This window comes from Vipera ursinii, assembly GCF_947247035.1.
Source record: "Vipera ursinii genome assembly, chromosome: 1".
NCBI classification, from domain to species: Eukaryota; Metazoa; Chordata; class Lepidosauria; order Squamata; family Viperidae; genus Vipera; species Vipera ursinii.
Window position 1 is genome coordinate 175,166,260 of NC_139512.1, and position 19,660 is coordinate 175,185,919.

General features: G+C 40.8%; 1 protein-coding gene across 1 annotated transcript in view; it reads right to left on the minus strand.

Moving 5' to 3' along the window:
* Window positions 1-19,660, minus strand: part of FLACC1 (flagellum associated containing coiled-coil domains 1) — a 39,103-nt gene that overhangs the window by 11,702 nt on the left and 7,741 nt on the right. Inside the window, exons 3-9 of the mRNA XM_083353626.1 lie at window positions 14,569-14,626; window positions 10,301-10,440; window positions 8,360-8,380; window positions 6,322-6,415; window positions 5,723-5,784; window positions 2,864-2,961; window positions 920-972 (exon numbers count right to left, since the gene is read on the minus strand). Of these exons, the coding sequence (XP_083209752.1) occupies window positions 920-972; window positions 2,864-2,961; window positions 5,723-5,784; window positions 6,322-6,415; window positions 8,360-8,380; window positions 10,301-10,440; window positions 14,569-14,626 (526 nt within the window). The remainder of the gene's footprint in view (window positions 1-919; window positions 973-2,863; window positions 2,962-5,722; window positions 5,785-6,321; window positions 6,416-8,359; window positions 8,381-10,300; window positions 10,441-14,568; window positions 14,627-19,660) is intronic.

Below are 19,660 nucleotides of genomic sequence, written 5' to 3' on the forward strand. Positions count from 1 at the left end.
AACAACTGAAATGATTCACTTAACAACTGTGGCAAGAAAAGTCATAAAATGGGGCAAAACTCACTCGCTTAGCAACATAAATTTTGGGCTCCACTGTGGTCATAAGTCAAGGACCTTCTGTGCTGTCTTCTACAAAATATGAAGAATTCACCAGTTCTTGCTTGCACATTTGCATACTAAATTAGTAAGATTTAAGAAAACCAAAATTTAACAATAGACCTGTGGACAAAGGTTAAAAAAAGGGGGGGGAACCCTAGTTTTTCAATAAAGAATAAGTTTTTAGTAAGAAGAGAGTTTAATTTCTGCTTTCAAGTAAGTTTTGAGAATAAAAATTACTCTGTATAATAACATGTTCTTGACTATAGAGATAAGCAGGCAAGAAGATAGATAGTACATAGCTAAATAAAAGAGGGGGGAAGAGAGAGGTTAGTTCCTGAATAATGTCTCCCCACTGCAGCAACTCATTAACCTTAAGGACAACTTGATGTTTATGGGACATTCATTAGGAATCAGGGATAATATTTTACAGTCTGGACAGCCTCCATATTTTTTCCCCACTTGAGATTCCACCAGGAGAAAGAATACATATCTGCCCAAATAGGTCCAGAAATGGGGAAGAAGCTACACCTCCACTGAGGTATCAGACAAGATAATTTGGGGAGGATGCCACAAAATGCTTAAATGTATTTCAAAGTATATCAAACTCCCTCCTGTACTTTCCACCATGCAATATCTGGATGTTTTTCAAGGGTAGCCCCATGTGGCTACCCTTCCCACTCATTGTGGGAAAGCCACAGCCAACTGGAGGCTGGTGCGAAAAGGTGTCTCTGTTCTATCTCCAAATTCTAAATATGCTCATAAATCCACAAGTCTGACAACCCTACTTCATCAATTCTTAGATGGCAGTTTAAATATTTACCTGGTACATGCGAAATGCATTCTTCAAGTATTTGTATTCCTTCTGCATTGTAGCTGATGGAAGAAAAAGGGGAAGGAATAATGCATTCCATGCATCCAAGCTGTAGCACTATAAACTACTGATTCAACCTTTTCTTCCATGTTTTTTTTTAATTTGAATTGTCTTAATTTCAGTGTGTTTTTCTGAGAAATTAACTACAGAATCATCCTCAGTATTTTTTTTTTAAATCCAGGGCCCACTTCTCAATACAGATAGGAGAGAATTAATAAAGCCAGGAGTGCTTCAGCACAACGTTTTAATTGTCCCAGTCACTGATGACATTTTTGCTAGGAGAATACTTTCTAATTGTTGCTCGGAACTGCCTGTTCCAATGTACTAGAAGGTGACTTGTCAGGGAAATATCTTTCCCCTCATCCTAATTAGGAATAAGAAGGCTGGATGTGGTTTGAGAGGCTGAGAAAGTTGTGGAGATTTGTAATTTCTTAAGCATCCGGCCCTCTCAATTCCTGGCAAATAGATGGGGAAGAAACGGAGGTAGTGACAGATTTTATTTTCCTGGGCTCCAAGATCACTGCAGATGGGGACTGTAGCCAAGAAATTAAAAGACGCTTGCTCCTGGGGAGGAAAGCCATGGCAAATCTAGACAGCACACTAAAAAGCAGAGACATCATCCTGTCAACAAAAGTGCGTATTGTCAAGGCTATGGTCTTCCCAGTTGCAATGTATGGCAGTGAAAGTTGGACCATAAGAAAGGCCAAGCGCCAAAGAATTGAGGCCTTTGAACTATGGTGCTGGAGAAGACTCCTGCGAGTCCCTTGGACTGCCAAGGATAGTTTGATGCATCTGAATGACAGCAAGTTGGGAAAGACTGGCCCTATATTTCTACTGAGTTTGTCACTGATTTACTTTCAGCCAGGTTTTTTAACATATTGCATTTAGTGAAATACAGAAGATCACAATTTCTAGTTTAACAATTTTGTCCCTTTCTGTAGATGTTAGGAACAGAGCTTACTGTGTGCCTCATTGGTAAAATGAGGACCCAGATTGTTGGGGGCAATAAACTGACTTTGTAATAATGCCGCTTGGGGGCCCCCGAAAGCCCTAATAAGCAGGCATATACCTAGAATGAAGGCTGTTGCTAAGCACATTGATTTGTGCTTTGGATTGTAAGCAGCCCTGAGTCTTTGGAGAAGGGCGGGATATACGGTAAATGGGATTAAAATAAAAATAATAAATTGATTAAAATTGCCTTGCCAGGATTCTGATACTGACATCTACAAGCACTTTAAAACATATCCTTTCTGTGGCAGCTCCACAGAATTCATATATTTCCTTCCTTGATAGAAGCTCAATTTACAGCAACAACAAGCATGAGCAGATAACAAATATCATGTCTGTGATTGGTAGCATAGAATATTCAGCCTATAAGTGTTTAAGATATAAAAATAAGATGATTCTTGATTTTTTTTCAATCCCCCCCCCACATACCAATCAAATAGTTTACAAAGTGCTCTGAGCTTGTAAAAAGAGAGAGAGCAGTTTTGTTCCTTGTGTAATTCTAAATGCAATAGCAACAGCTGATGGAAATACAAGTGTGTGTGTGTCTGTAAGTCAACATTAACTCCTGGCAATTGCCTGCAAGTTTGTGCAGTTTTCTTGGCAAGATTTTAAAAGTGGTTTGCCATTGCATTCTTCCTAGGGCTGAGAGAGAGTGACTAACTAACCCAAGATCACCCAGCTAGCCTTGTGCCTAAGGCAGGACTATAATTCACAGTCCCCCAGTTTCCAACCTTGGGTCTTAACCATTACAACAAACTGGTGTATTAATCATCTCATTGTCCCTGGCTATTTATAAATTTCCAATTTTCCTTGTGAAACAACTCTGTTTGCTGACATTCCAGGACACATGTAGGTATGAGATAAATAGATAGTTATGCATCATACCCATTTTTTCTTGTGCAGTTGCCCTCTCATTCCGCAACTCTTTCTTATACTGCTCTTCCAGGTTATTCACTTCTACTATGTGAAATCCTCGAATCTCCCTGCCAAGACAACATAACAGGAAAGTAAGGTAAAAGAGGCATTTCTGCACTTGTGGCCTGTTAGGTCCTCTAGTCTGTCTTCATAATAAACTTGAAGAGATACACAGAGAGTGGTAACGTTGCCTTAGTGAGAAGCTCTTCTCTTGTACAAGTCTCAGCACCTGATTTTTGTCACTTTACTATACAGCCTTTAATCATATCTAAAATCATATCCAATCTGGTTGTAAAATATCCTTTGCATTTCAGGAGGAAATCAGAGGGACTCAAATACTCTAGGGGGGAAGAGAAATCTACAGAAATCTCTGCAGTGACTGGAGAGGGTGACAACAAAGCAGCACTAAAAGTACAGAAGAAACATACACAAGTATGTCTCAGCCTGAAGAGACAAAGTAAGGAAGATCAGCCCTTCATGTATCATTCTCTTTGTGGACCTAACGCATGAGATCAATTCAGTACAGGTAGTCCTTGACTTACAACCATTCGTTTAGTGACTGAAGTTAGAGCGGCACTGAAAAAAGTGACTTATGACTGTTTTTCACGTGGCCCTTACAGCATGATCAAATTTCGGATGCTTGGCAATTGGTTCATATTTATGATGGTTGCAGTGTGCCAGGGTCAGATGATCACCTTTTCTGACTTTCTGACAAGCAAAATCAATGGGGAAACCAGATTCACTTAACAACTATGTTACTAACTTAACGTCTGCATTGATTCACTTAACAATTGTGGCAAAACTGATTGAACAAATGTTTTGTTTAACAACATAAACTTTGGGCTCAATTGTGGTCTTAAGTCGAGGACCCTTGTAGATGTTGGACAGTGTTGGGAACCTCCTTTCTCTCCGGTCACTGGTTACAATACTCCAGGGCCATTCTGGTCTGGGCACTGGGAGCCTCTGGGATTTTCTCATTAACTTGCCAGACCTCCGGGCCAACCTGGCTTTGAAAGATAGATCAGCCCAGCTAACAGGTGACTAGAGCTGGTAGAGAACTCCACAAGAAAGCAGGAAAAGCCCATAGTATCTGTCAGCTGTTGACCGGGCTTCTTTTGAATGCAAGCTAACAAGACAAACAGTTACTCTTCAGGCCATCTATCAGAGCGTATCTCTTCTCAAAGCCAACCCCATCGGATGTTTGGTGGGATGCGAAGGAAGGAAACCAAAGCAAGTCAGCAATTCCTTTCCTTAATAGGTTTTGCACATAGTAACTAAGGTCCATCACTGTTTGCCTATTGAGGCAGAACAGGGATTAGCAAATTCATATCAGTATAGTTCTCTGCTGGTTCAAGGACTGTTAAATGGAACTTCAACTCAGTCTGAAAAGGCTCCAGGTTAGGTGAAACAGCTTACAGTACTGTATTTTTTCCCCGTATTAGCTTCAGTTTTTATGAAAAATCTCCGTAGCAAAGCCTTACTAGCTCTCTTGAAATTGGGAAAATGGATAACTCCATCCTGTTGTGAAAAGCTCTGGACTGCTTGCAAAGGAGTTAAACCTAGGATTTTCAATAAGTTTTCTTACTACAGTGGTACTTTAGTACTCAACATTAATTGGTTCCAGGAGCCACAATGAGTACCACAACCGATGAGTACCAAACAATTTTTTCCCCATAAGGAATAATGTAGTGAATCATAAGGCAGCTGACACTGACAAGTTCTAGCTTATGCATTGAGGACAAACTTTTCATGTCAAAATGTGTTGATACCAAACTTGATGAGTGTCAAAGCAGTTGAGTACCAGGGTGCATGCAAAACCAATGTTCAACTATATTTACATATTATTTTTATTGCATGTTTGTAATCTATATGAAGAACAATTATTGTGATTATTTTTATTATTCCTATGATACTACATTATCGTTATTGTGTTTTTATTCACAGGAATTTTTTTCCGGGTGAAATTATGCCACGCCCACAGCAATTGCTACTGTGGTTTATTAAGGAAATAATTCTAATCACAGTATAGACAAGTAAGTGGGAAACTGGAACTAATGACAAGGAGAATGACTTTTTAAGGGCCCAAAGCTCCATCTGATGTGTAGGTAAAGTAGCAGGCGCTGATGGGAAGGGAAAGCTGATCAGTGTTTGGGTTCCAGCAGTAAGGTAGGGAAAATTAACTCTACTTCCTTCTGCCTATATCTGCTTAGGAAGAAAGTCTGTCATGGCATCAATGGGGAGTTTCCCCACAGAGTAAATAACACAAGAAGGATTTTCAACAGGACCACATCCTGGGAGGGAATTGTTCAGCACTCTGGATAGAGTAGCAGCACTATTTAACTTATGCTGAATGTGGCTCTAAACATCCAGATATATTTGTGAGAAAATTTCACCAACCTTGTATGGACTTAACTTCTGAATAACGTTGTTTCAATTTCTTTCGTTGGCTATTTTCATTCATACAAAAATTAACTTTAAAGACTAAAAGCACAGTGTGCAAAAATGCAATAATTTAGCAATTAATAATTTAATTTGTATACTCTATTTGTGCTATACATTAAAAAAATGTTTATGTGACTGAAAATGGCCAATAACACAGATTCAAATAAGATTAATCAATAGTCAAAACATTTTGTTCATTATTACTTCTGAGTTAGCCTCCACAGAACAATGCTAAAAAGTCACATGCTATCTGCTTCCTTTCTAAGGACGGGGGGGGGGGGGAGGGGAGGGAAGCTGTTTCCTTAATATATTGTTATTCCTCTTTTGCTCCTATAAGTATGGAAAAAGAAAAGTTACTTCAAGACTTCCAAACAAGGACAGCCAGACCTCATTTTATTGTCATGTTCCTCTTGCATCTCATTGCATTTTTCTTCCATATCTTTCTCCAGCTAGAAAAAAAGAAAAAAGACAATTACATTTAATAAGTACTTCCCTAATGGACTTTTTTTTAGCAGTGTAACTGTATATATAGATAGCTAGGGCAGTGTTTAAAGACACATGGCTAGACTTCAAGAGACTATGAATTCTAGTCCTGCTTTAGTTACAAAGCCAGCTGGTCAGTCTATCTCAGCCCTCGGAAAAAGCCAGCAGCAAACCATTTTGCCAAGGAAAATGCAGGAACATGGCTGGAATCATTACTGGAATCCAGACTAACTCAAAGGTACACAGTTCAGCTGGGCATAGAAGTTCTATCTGCAACCAAGAGACTAAATGCATTCCACTTCATCCCATCTCCACACTAATTCTTCCCATTAATACCTTTGCTTTAGAAATGTCTTTTTAAATTCAGTTCACCTAACTTGATAGGAATTGGTTTCTGGAAGAGGTCCTAATAATTTCCTCCCAACCAGTAGTCTCTCTCCCAATATAGCAAAATCTCTTAATTATCTATAGGGAAAATTTTCTCCATGACCAACATGACTCGCCTGTTTATGTGTCACTTGATGATCTCGGCGCAATTGCTCTATAATAGCTGTCAGTTCAGAAATCTGTTCCACTAAGTCAGCAACAACATCTTCCCTACAAAATACAGTGTACAAATTGTTCCAGAGAAATAATAATTATTACTTTGAAATGTAAATTTGCTTGGATTTAAATGAATATAACTGAATTATTGCAATGTGCTCTACTAGGACCTCCCTTTGAAGACCAATCAGAATATAATGGGTGCCTTTGGGTATGCCCATATGTCACCACTGCTATGTGAGCTGCATTGGTTGCCAGTCTGAATGCAATTCAAGAGGCTAGTTATTAACTACAAAGCTCTTGGCATAAAGCCTGGATCCCTAAGAAAGCATCTATCTCCAACTGTTTCTGCTCACCCTGTTCATTCTAGAAATAGGTATACTCCCCTTCTTCATTCATTCATTCATTCAAGGTGGGCTTCCAAATATAATCAATATTTTGGACACATTATACAAATGCAAACATCCTTGGAGTAGATTCTGCTGCTTGCAAAAATTGAAGTCAATTGAAAAAAGATGTTTACATAAGATGGACAAGCTAGATACCATCATTAACGACACAAGCAGGAGTTTAAAAGAACCCAACTAGTTACTGATAATCCTGGCAAAATGATACCATGAAAAATCAGCCCTAACTGAACAACAAAGAACTGGTTTCTACATTTAAACATCATATTGCATTTTTTTATCATTTCTCCCAGTGGACTCATTTTTTTTAAAAGTGCTTGGGAAATTTGGAAATCCGATTTGTGTCATTAAATCTGTAAGAACATCTCTGGATTACACCATTGTCACATGAATGTGTGACTCACCTGCACTTGTATTGGAGGCAAATGCAATGTACAACTTGGATTACTAAAGTCCATTAAAAGATCCTGAATAAATAATAAATAACTTCCGAGAACTAATAAATATAAGAAATACTAGGAAATATCTCCCAATGGCAGTTTAGATAGATAGGTGCAGTAAGGTGTAGCTCCTCTAGCATTCATATCTGAATTTACTAGTAAATAGTAATACATTCCAAAGGGACAATTCTATCAATCTGATACAGTCAGAACGAAATGGAATAGGACAGTTTCCCATTTCAATATAAATTTTAAAAACAAAAACAAAGATCATATCAACAAAGGTAATGCTTGTCTCTGAGAATAGCTATATCCAGGTAGGAAGTCCAATGTCCTCCACAGGTTCCTTAATACCCGCTACTGGCCAGGTCAGCTAGATTGCTGTCCAAGCATCTGGAGAATATCAGATTGCCTATCAAAATGCCATGCTAAATCTGAAAGAAACAGAATCAAAGTGTCTTGTAGTCCAATTGAAACATTTCATGTCAATATGTCTCCCTTTTAAAAGCCTCTCTTGTGAAGTCAACAGCAACTCAACTTTGGAATCTGAAAGGTTTCCCAATTTTACTATCATTTACAATTGCCTCTTCAGTTTAGGAGGCTCTTTTGAATAGCCCTGAAAATGAGGCTTTTAAACATAAAGGTTTGTAACTACAAAAAAAAATTACTGTAGGAAGAATATCAGCTAATTCAGCAGACTAGCAACCTGATGCTCTCCAGTTTATTTGGCCTAGGACTCATAAATCCTGTCCACCATGGCCACATCTTAGGGAAACAGTGCTGTAATATAATTTATAGGACCTTCTTTATCTTTCTCTGTCAAAGGCAGCAGGCAGTGATGAAGCTGATTAAACTGTCCATTCTTACTCCAGAGCAGACAAATACTCATGAGAAAAGTCTAATAAGTGCAGCACCTCAGTCATTTTTGCAGAACAAGAATTTTGTTGTTTCCAGGGTAGCAGATTTGGTACGCTGTTCCTTAAAATACTTGGTAAACTCAGATTACAATAGACCATAAAGAAATGAGATTAACTCAGATGAACAAAATACAGGATAATAGAGGAGCAAACAGAACAGAGGACACATTTAGGCACTATATTGATTGCAATCCAAGAAAACCATAAGAGGCAAAAGACTGTATCAATACTTACGTTTCAAGCTTAGGTGGAGTGCTGCAAAGGGAAAGGGAGAGAGAGAAAGCAGTATAAAACCCCCATTGCATTCTATTAGACACATTTGTTTTAGAAAGACATTGCATTCAAGATCTAATCTATAATCATTTGTGTATATAAAAAGTATGGGCTCAATTTTGTGGATTAGAATATTTGGCAAATTCTGCAATCCGGAGGCATAGTGTTAATTACAGCAAATATAAGCATCATGTCTTAATACAATACAGGAATTTGGGGATGTTATTAGAGCTTTCAGACTGAGACTCAGTTCTGTAATGAGCATAAAACAAGCTGATGATCAAATGATTGAGACAAATAATTAAATTGTCTCAATTACCACTATTATGTAATGTGTCTTTTATTTAAATCTCCAGACAATTTCATTATAGCGGAAAAGCATTAACAGAAAACCATTCCAGTTGAACCAAACATTGAATCAAAATCTCATCTTAAAATCTCAGCTATAAATGTATTCAGGCTAATTTTGAGAATCAAAGATGCCATGGGAAATTACAGTAATTAAAGGCTTTTTGAAGGTTTCCTTCAGCAGCATACATCTTCCCAACTCTAAGATGTAAGAGATATCCCAAGCACATGTAAAAACAGTTCAAAGGGTTTGTAAGGTAGGAAATGCTTGCTTCTTTTTTTCTGGGAAGTGGGGTTGGGGGGGGGGGGGAGAGAGAGAGAAAATTAAATGTATGTCTAGTCATATCCACTGCTAAATTCTAGATTTCTTCATAGATTTCTATAGGCAGCTCTCACTTTCACTCTAGGACAGAAAAAGCCATCTATTTTGAACTTGATTCTTTTGTATTTATCTTAACAAGACCTAAGCTGTAAACCACCATGATGCCAAAATGGTGGGACATTGGCACTGAGGGAGACATGTGTATGCCTTTATTTATTTATTTATTTATTTATTTATTTATTTATTTATTTATTTATTTATTTAATTTTATTTGTATACCGCCCTTCTCCCGAAGGACTCAGGGCGGTGAACAGGGACATAAATACCAAAATACCCAAAATACAGAAATTAAAAACAAATTAAACCCTAGTGCCCAAATGCAGAAAATAAATTACATTAAAACAATAATTAAAAACAAAACCCATCAGACCAGGCCGGCTTGTTCAAACAAATAGGTTTTTAGGTCACGTCGGAAGGAGCGAAGGTCGGGAGCCATCCGGAGCTCAACCGGTAAACGGTTCCACAGGTCAGGCACACCCACAGAGAACGCCCTCCCCCTGGGGGTCACCAGACGGCATTCTCCGACCGGCGGCACCCTGAGGAAGCCCTCTCTGTGGGAGCGCACTGGGCGGAGGGAAGTTGATGCCGGCCGCAGGTGCTCCCTAAGGTACTCCGGACCCATGCCATGTAGGGCTTTGTAGGTCATAACCAGTACCTTGAATTATGACCCACCTCTACAAAGATCTCTGATGCAGATTTGTAAATTGTGTGATAATATGTATCATCAGGCCCTTATTTATTCCCTTGCCTGCTCTGCACATACTCTTGAGCTTAAGATGTCCTTCTTCACCTTAACAACCTATTGCTTTCCAGATGTGCAAGAATTCTTCATGGTTCCAAGCCAATATGGCCCTTAGTTATAGTCTCTGGAGACTACAAGGGGTGGTGAAATCTAACACATTAGGAAGGCTGGCTGTGGCTGGCTGCTCTATTTACCTTTGCCTTCTTCTTCCTCCATTAAAATAGTTTTCTGGGAATACTTGAATCTGCAAAAAGCACATGCTTGAATCCTCTCTCAAAATGTATTGGGAATCTGTATAAAGATGTGGAAGCTTAGCTGGTTGCATTGTTCCCACATACATGAAATAACAAAACACTGATAACATGTCAGACAGCAAGAAGTTGGGAATTATGCTATGTGAATACATCATCTGGCCACTATGTAAGATTACCTGGGCACAGTAGGTTTGATGGTTTCTTCTGTGGGCTTTTTTTTCTCAAAGAATTCTTCGCCCAGTGTGACATCAATATGTTCCTTACTGTGAGACAAGGTAAAACCAGGCGCGATCTCTTCTTCAAACACTTTGGATAGCTGGGATGAAAAAAGAAGTAACCTTAGAAGAATAGCTTCAAAATCCAAACCAGTTGTATGCCTCTTGAAATTGAATGTATTTAATGCATTTTGATCTGGCTCTTTGGCCTTAGGTGCTGTCTTCTCATAAAAGAAGCCAGAATTGTATGCTCTTCCAAACGGGAAAGCTGATGTGTGCTGTTCTTTAGTTTTCTAATTTCAGGAAACCTCAGGCTGACGGATAGATTTATTCCTGAGCAGTTAATATTTTGACAATCTCATTTGCTAGAAACAATCTGAAAGAAAGACGGTATCCAAAATAGGTAAGAGTCTACATTTTCCGTAGAAATTTTATACCCATACAAATATTTGCCTGGAGAGGGTCAGCCTGCCTGAACAGACACAGAGTCATCCAATATGGAATCATTCAGAAGATTACTTACAAGGGCCAAAAGAAAAACCAAAATTCCAAACTGCTCACATAACAATATTTCAATATTAACAAATAAAAGCAAATGGTCACTTAACTGAAGAATTAGATAATGAATATGAAATTGTGATGAAATTGAAATATGAAATATGTTGGGAAAGTGAAAGAGGGAAAGGACTGGAATGCTAATTTGAGAAACAGATATTTGCAGCGGGATTAGAGAAGAATGAAAATAAGGATGATGAGAAATTTAGAAATGAATCAGGGAGGCATTCTTTAAGAGAAAATGCCATCGTATACTGTCCCAGATCAATGGCTAAAGTGCACCTGGGGGGTAATAAGTTGAGATGGTGAAGATATGCATCCCTCTCTTTTTCCAGGCCGTGATCCCATAATTGATTACAAGGTCTGCTGTTATTCTTGTCAATCTCATCAGTCTCAGAATCCCATCTTCTCCCTCCTCACCAAGGCATCACAAAGCTGTTACTTTTTTCACTCTGTGATGCATTGAATCATTCGTTCCACTCAATGCATTATACACCGGAGGAGAAGCTGAGGGTAGAATATTAAACTTGAAACTGAGCTATTTAAAATGTATACTCTGTTTCAAGAGAACCATAGTAATTTTTTTTCCCTTCCTGGGTTTGGATTCCATCTCTAGATGAAGTACTGCCTTATACTATAAAAGTCTATTGGTTGCAATGCTTCGGTTCTTGTGATATTTGCCTGGTGTCTTTGGGGATTAATTTATTCAAGACCATACGTGCCTGGCGTCTTTTATGTATCTTACAATTGCTTTCTCTGCTTTAAGAATTGCCCCCATTAAAATTGACATCTTTTCTTGCCAAAAGCATCCTTATGTCACAGCATCCTTATGTCAAGACATTTTCAGTAACTGCCGGTATTGCTCAACCCTCAAATTCCTTTTCTCTTAAGATCTAGCCAAGTTCAAACTTTTAGTTCCGTTTTTTTTCTGTGTACTTTACTTTAAACTGCTCTTTTTCTCCATTCAATAAATCTAAATAAATAAATAAATAAATTTCCCTTATAACCGTATCTTTGCAGCAATTCCTAAAATTGTTCCCCATACACTCCATTGTTTTTTCTGGGTCTTGTTGCCAGTATAAGAGAACTAGTTGGTGTAGCTGTTAAGATGCTGGACTAGAATCCAGGGGACTGTGTTCTAGTCCTCCCTTAAGCACAGATGCCAGCTGGTGACTTTCGGACCGTCTTTCTCTCTTACTCCAATCCCTCTAAAAGGGTTGCTGTTGTGGGAAACACAGGAGCAATGAACATTAGTTATGCCATTTTGAGTTAAACAATATAAGGGCATTATAATTATTGATAATTAATATTAATAATACCACCACCATTAATCTCTATTCTATGCCACAGGATCTTAGGATCTTAGAAACAGACCAGAATAGTGTTGGATGAAAGACTTCATTCTGATTAACAAGGGAGGAGCTATAGAGTCAGAAGCAAAGTACTGGTATCTAACTTTAATCATTAAATTCTTATTCTGTGGGGTAAGGAATTTTTCCCTTATGCTTCTACTTCACTGAAATCGGTACAAGATTTTTACTTTTCAAGACAAGGATATTACAGGGATGGAGAAAAGAGACTGATTAAAATAGCCTTCCTTAACTTGGCATCCTGCGGATATGTAAAAGTATGACTGCCATAATCTCATTCTGACTAATCATTGTGAAATGTGCAAACCCACACATCTAAGGATCCTGGAGCACTGGGGAACTACCAGAGGACTGGAAGAGAGCTGATGTAGTTCCCATCTTCAAAAAAGGGGAAAAAATAGATCCTGGAAACTACAGACCTATCAGCCTGACCTCAATACCTGGGAAGATTCTGGAAAAGATAATCAAACAACAAATCAGCGAACACCTAGATGCAAACAAAGTCATCACTAAAAGTCAACATGGGTTTGTCAAAAACAGATCATGCCAGACAAATCTTATCACATTCTTTGACCAAGTGACAAAATTAGTGGACCAGAGGAATGCTGTAGATATAATTTACTTGGACTTCAGTAAGGCATTTGATAAAGTAGATCACAACCTACTACTTGATAAATAGAAAAATGTGGGTTAGACAGCATCACCACCAGATGGATTCGTAGCTGGCTGACAGGCCGTACTCAGCGTGTGGTCCTCAATGGAACTGCATCTACATGGAAGGAAGTGTGTAGTGGGGTGCCCCAGGGCTCTGTTCTGGGCCCAGTGCTCTTCAATATCTTCATTAACGATTTGGATGAGGGGATAGATGGGGAACTCATCAAATTTGCAGATGACACCAAGCTGGCAGGAATAGCCAATACTCCAGAAGATAGGCTTAAGATACAGAAGGATCTGGACAGACTCGAACACTGGGCACTATCTAACAAAATGAAATTCAATGGTGAAAAAAGTAAGGTTCTACATTTAGGCAGGAAAAATCAAATGCACAGGTATAGTATAGGTGGTACCTTGCTCAATAGTAGTAACTGTGAGAGGGATCTTGGAGTCCTAGTAGACAATCACTTCAATATGAGCCAGCAGTGTGCTGCAGCTGCCAGAAAAGCCAACACAGTGTTAGGCTGCATTAACAGAGGGATAGAATCAAGATCAAGTGAAGTACTAATACCACTTTACAATGCTTTGGTAAGGCCACACCTGGAATACTGCATCCAGTTTTGGTCACCACGATGTAAAAAATATGTCGAGACACTAGAGAGGGTACAGAGAAGAGCAACAAAGATGATTGGGGGACTGGAGGCTAAAACATATAGGGAACGGTTGCTGGAATTGGGTATGTCTAGTTCAGGGGTCAGCAACCTGAAACAGTGAAAGAGCCACTCGGAACCAGTTCCCTCACAAAAGGAAAAACTGGGAGCCACAAAAAATGTGTGTACATGCGCGTACATGGGCGCATGTGAAGAACAGGGTTTGACTGAAGAGTGGAGCCAAGGTGAGATATGCACCTACCCTGCATATTTGAATTGATTGGTTGAGCAAAGTCCCACTTTTTTTTCTTTCTTTTTTTTTTTTTTGGACTGCTCATGGCAGAGGACTGGGAGCCGCAGGAGACGGCTGAAAGAGCCGCATGAGGCTCCAGAGCCGCGGGTTGCTGACCTGTGGTCTAGTTTAATGAAGAGAAGAGTGAGGGATGACATGATAGCAGTGATCCAATATCTCAGGGGCTGCCACAAAGAAGAAGGAGTCAAGCTATTCTCCAAAGCACCTGAAAGCAGGACAAGAAGCAACGGATGGAAACTAGTCAAGGAGAGAAGCAACCTAGAACTAAGGAGAAACTTCCTGACAGTTAGAACAATTAACCAGTGGAACAACCTGCCTCCAGAGGTGGTGAATGCTCCAACACTGGAGGTTTTTAAGAAGAGACTGGCCAGCCATTTGTCTGAAATGGTATAGGGTTTCCTGCCTGAGCAGGGGGTTGGACTAGATGACCTCCATGGTCCCTTCCAACTTCTTCTTCTTCTTCTTCTTCTTCTTCTTCTTCTTCTTCTTCTTCTTCTTCTTCTTCTTCTTCTTCTTCTTCTTCTTCTTCTTATTATTATTATTATTATTATTATTATTATTATTATTACTATTATTATTATTATTATTATTATGTCAGTAGTTTGGAAAAAGATGGATTAAAACATTCATATTTCACGTACCAACATAATGCATGCAATAAAATAACAAATAATATATTTTACTTACGTCTTGAGGCTCTCGGCTTCTTAATGGTTGCACATAGGTTTTGGTAGAAAATTTCAATCTGGAAGGAAAAAATAAGATTATTTAGACTACCAAGGAGATAAAGGCATGTGTCAAAAAATTGATCTCTGCACAAAACTAGAAAGAACACTTACATCTGAATGTCAATTTGGAAAGGAAAACTTTACAGAATACATAAAAACAATGTCTGATATAAATTACCCCAAATTACATTTTGGTAAGCAAATTATTCTCTACAAAAGCAAACTTGGTATGTATGCTGTCAATCACTTTTTTAGAAAGAACATACTATAAAAAATAAATACTGTAGTGCTTCATTACTTTTTCCTAATAAGAAATGAAATCTGTTTTCTCTACCATAAATGTGTCATTCTTGAATTGCAACAAATTCCATCAGCAGATTGCATAAGAATCTGCTTAACATTTTTGCTGAAGATGTTTTTTCCTGATTCTAGAGTTCAATCATTACTAATGCTTTCTTCAGCATTGCAGGAAACTAATTTAGTTTCACATTCTGGAAGGACAAGCAAGAGCATAGGATGGTTGCTGAAATAATTTGAGAGATAGCTAGCATCTTGCTTAGAATATCTATTCATCTTAAGCATTGTACAAAAGGCTTTAGTGGCCTTCTGAGGATTGCGCAGCTGTATTAAGAGGTTTATTCTAAGGTGAAAAACTCATTCTGGAAAGAAAACTTAATGTTATTTAAAATACCATGGCAACAAAACTGTTTTGCTTAGGGACTCTTGTCAAAAACAGGACCTTCTGCATAAAAATAGAAAAGACATGTATTTCAGAAATTCATAAGAGAATGCTTATAAGGATTTCATCACAGAAAAATCAAGGAATCATGGAAACTTCCTCCAAAGAAATTAAAAAATTAAATACATAATAATTAAAATACAATAGGTAGCACCTATAAAAGGCCTTGTGCTGATAGTTTACCCTTCTCTCCTTAAAAGACTTTTTTATGGAGAAAAAGAGAAAAGAATGAAAATATAGAAAGATTATGGTGTCCAGACTCTTTCTAAAATTCGTTGAACGTGCCAGCAATAACACAAAAAGAAATACTCATCTGCAACCACTTCTGCAGAAATAATTAAGAGCATATTGAAGGACACTGTCAGGACTTCCAGTTCCTGCAAGGAGTGAAGCAGTTGAGAAGCTCAGGACTCCGTGCCCTCCAGCTGAGTTTCTCCCTGTTAGGGGACCCTAAATGGGCCAGAAGCCACCCCGGAAAGGCGGCAATGAAGGAAGGAAGTCCCGTGGACTGTAGAGAGATGGCGGTTGACCCGATCGGTCCAGGAGAAGCCTTCCAGAAACCAAAAGGAAAAAGGCTGGCTTAACTTCAGAGTCCAGCCCCAGCTGCAAGCAACAGAAGTCAAAAGCACTAATTTAAGCTGATCGTAAACAGTGTGATTGAATCTGGGTAAGAGCATTGATTTTCTCTATCCTACCTACTTTCTTGAAGGGGAGAAACTCCCAAGAAGCAAAAAAAAAAAAAAACCCTCCAAAGGTGAAGAAAAGGGGGGGTTGCCCCCACCTTTTGGCTACCAGTGAATTTTAACCTTCCAAAGAGGAACAAAATCTGAAAAATGAACTAGTGGTGACACCTACTGGTGGATGAGGATTATGACAGTCAAGGTACAACTGGTGTGTGTGTGTGTGGGAAAATAATCTTGCCTGTGACCTTCAAAGTACAGATAAAGTAAAGATAAAGTGAGACTTGCAAACCTGAGGGAACAAAAACAATTCTAACTTCAAAGCTATTTCCAAAGTGGGGGAAAAAATCTGGACTTTTGGCTATCATGGAAAATGAGATTTATAGGAAATACTTATCAAGAAAAAAATGAATATTTTTCAAGAGACATATGTAAAGCTGCAACTAATTCAAAGAACAATGATCTCAAATCACAAAGAAATTCAGAATAACTTTGAAAATATAAGTCAATTTATTTCCAATTTAAGCTTATACTGAAAAAATCCTCAGGAAAATATAGCAGAGAAGGAACAGACAAAACAGATGACTGAACATAAATTTGAGGATAGAGACTTGAAGATGGAATTCTACAAAACAAAGGAGTATGATCTAATCCAAGTGGAAAAAAAATTACAAGAAATACTAGATTTTTCAACACTACAAAATAAATTTGAGGACAGCAAAAAAGACTGAATAAAACATTCTACAGAAATATCAGGAAAAATACCAGAACCAGAGTGGCAAAAAGCGACAAGAAAACCAGAGAGAAAAAGAAGGAAAAAGATTCCTAATAAAAAGCAGTGGGTAAATGCCCCTAATAAAGATACTGACTTACCTTTTATATCTACAGCAACATTTAGGAACATATGGAAAAACCTTTTGATTCAACAAAATACACTGATTAAGAAAGATACTCAGCAAAGGGAAAAGATTAAGATGGAAACCAAGAAAATAGATGATGGGACCTATCAGAGAGAATACTTAAAAAAGAAACATTTGTTTGAATATGGTTAAAGAAATAGAAAATTTTTGGAATATATTATTTTAAGAGGGATGAATTCTTTAAACAATATAGCAGTGGTGGCGAACCTTTTAGAGACCGAGTGCCCAAACTGCAACCCAAAACACACTTATGTATCACCGGGTGCCAGGTGGGCATGGCCGACTGGGTGGGTGTGGCCAACTGGTTGGGTGTGGCCAACTGGTTGGATGTGGCTACAGTGGACATGGTAGACTGAGTGGGCATGGCCAGGATGGACATGGCCAGCTTGATATTCCTCCTAGAGAGGGATGCCTGTGGGGGCTGGGCAGAGTTGGGGGAGATCCAGTTCTCTGGCGGGTAGGGCAGTAGGCAGGAGGGCGTCTTGCTCAGCAGGTGGAGGGGCATGGGGGAGGATCCTGAGCCACACAGCTCTTCTGAGGGGGGGAGGAGGAGAGTGGGGAGGGGCTGTAGTGTGATCGGAGCGCCTCATGCCTTCTGCTGCTCGCCATGGCTCTGTTTGCCTGGCAGGGCGGGGGCACGTTTGTGCACAGGGACACACATGGGGCTGCTGCTCGCTTCCCGTGCCCTGTTGGGACTGGGCTGGACTGGGCGCAGAGCCTCCTCATGGCTTCTTCCCCTGTGGACATCAGGAGCCCACACCCCAACTTGTCCCGGGGTGTGTTGTGACTCAGGGCCAGCCTGTGGGTCCGACAGCCGGCTCCGATGTATCGGATGACTCAGATGTGGGGGAGGAGGGAAACGAACCGGCTGATGATGATTTGGAGGCTTTGCAGAGTCCTCAGCCGGGGACCTCTTCTCAGCTGCGTGAGCCCGAGAGTGCGGAGGATGATGACCCACAGCTGGCCCTGTTCAAGGACGCCCGACGCAGGAGGCAGTCGAGCAGGAACAAACAAAGAAAGGCTATGGGACTCCTCGGGAGGAGGCACAGGGAGACCACGCCCTGAGCTCTCTATAAAAGGAGTGTTTGGGGAGGGGCTGGTTGCTGAAAGCAACTTTTCCGCTTGAGAAGACAAGCTCTAGTGTTTTTGTTAACTGCGTAATTAAATCTTGGCAGAAGCCTTTTAGCCTTGGACGCTTTCCAGACTCTTCTTTTTGAATAGGGGTTGCGAGAAGAGGGCTGGTTCAGAACAGTTTGCTTTCAGCCACCCACCCCTTATTACTACGATGGAGCAGCTTCTTGCCGAGACTGCCCAGCTCAACCAGCAACTCACCTTGCTGGCCACTCAGGTGGCACAACTGCAGGCTCAGGTACATGCTGCCCCCCCACCCAGGAGGAAATGTCAGATAGCTATGCCGGATAAATTTGCTGGTAAACCAGAACTGTTTCCTGCCTTCCTGGGACAATGCCAGCTTTATATCAGCGTGAGAGCAGCTGATTTCCCCACTGACCGAGATAAGGTGGGATTCGTGTTGAGCCTTCTGTCGGGAGATGCAGCTCGTTGGGGCACGCCTCTGTTGGCACAGCCTAGCCCTTTGTTGGATAACTTTGGGGGGTTTTGTGACCATATGCGCCTCATGTACGAGGACCCGATTAAGGCGCAGACTGCCACCCGACGCCTGAAAGCTTTGAGGCAGGGTCAGCGCCCTCTACAGGCCTATATCAGCGATTTCCGGCTGCTTAGCCAGGATTCCGCCTGGAATGAGGCTGCGCTCATGGATGCCTTCCAGGATGGCTTGTCAGAGGAGATGTTGGATGAGCTGGCCCGCGTGGACATTCCCTCAGACCTGAATGGGCTGATCCATCTTTGTCTGCGGATCGATGCCCGGCTGCAGCAGCGTAAGAGTCGCCGTGCCACCCCACAGACCCCTGCCGCCCCTGTTGTGCGTGAGCCCCCAGTCCAGAGGGAGGAGCCAATGGAGCTGGGTGCCGCCAGGTCCCGTCTATCGGTGACGGAAATGGACAGACGACGATCGGAGGGGTTGTGTTTTTACTGTGGGGACCCTGGACATTTGGCTGCTTCTTGCCCGAAGAAGCGTCAGCGGGCGTCAGTGACCAAGCCTGCCCCGAGAAAGTCCCCTGCTTTGCTATCGGGAAACGGCCCGAGCCCGATCTAGACGGTGTGAAAGATCGGGCGACCCACAACGACCACGCCGAGCGACGCCGTTCCGACGGTGCCTGTGAACCTCCACGGCATTTGATTTTGGAGGCACGACTGATCCTTCCTGGCAAGCCAGAGGGGATTCCGGTCCATGCCTTAATTGACTCTGGGGCTACCACTAACTTTATGGATTCGGCCTTTGTGGCCAAATGGGCTGTTCCCCAGTGTCCAGTGGATCCGCCCATGCTTGTGGAGACCATCGATGGTCGAGTGCTCCTGTCCGGGCCTATCACGGCCGCCACGCAACCCGTGTGTATGGCCATCAGTACCCATGTGGAGGCCATTCAGTTTTATGTCACTTCGGATCTGCACTTCCCCGTGGTCTTGGGACTGGCGTGGCTCCGGGCGCATGATCCACAGATCTATTGGTCTCAGAACTTGGTCACCTTCCCAAGTTTGCAGTGCGTGGACCACACCCGCCATATCTGTGCCGGCCAGGTGGAGGGTTCCTCAGGGGTTTCCTTGCCTCCCGAACTGTCCGACTTTGCTGAC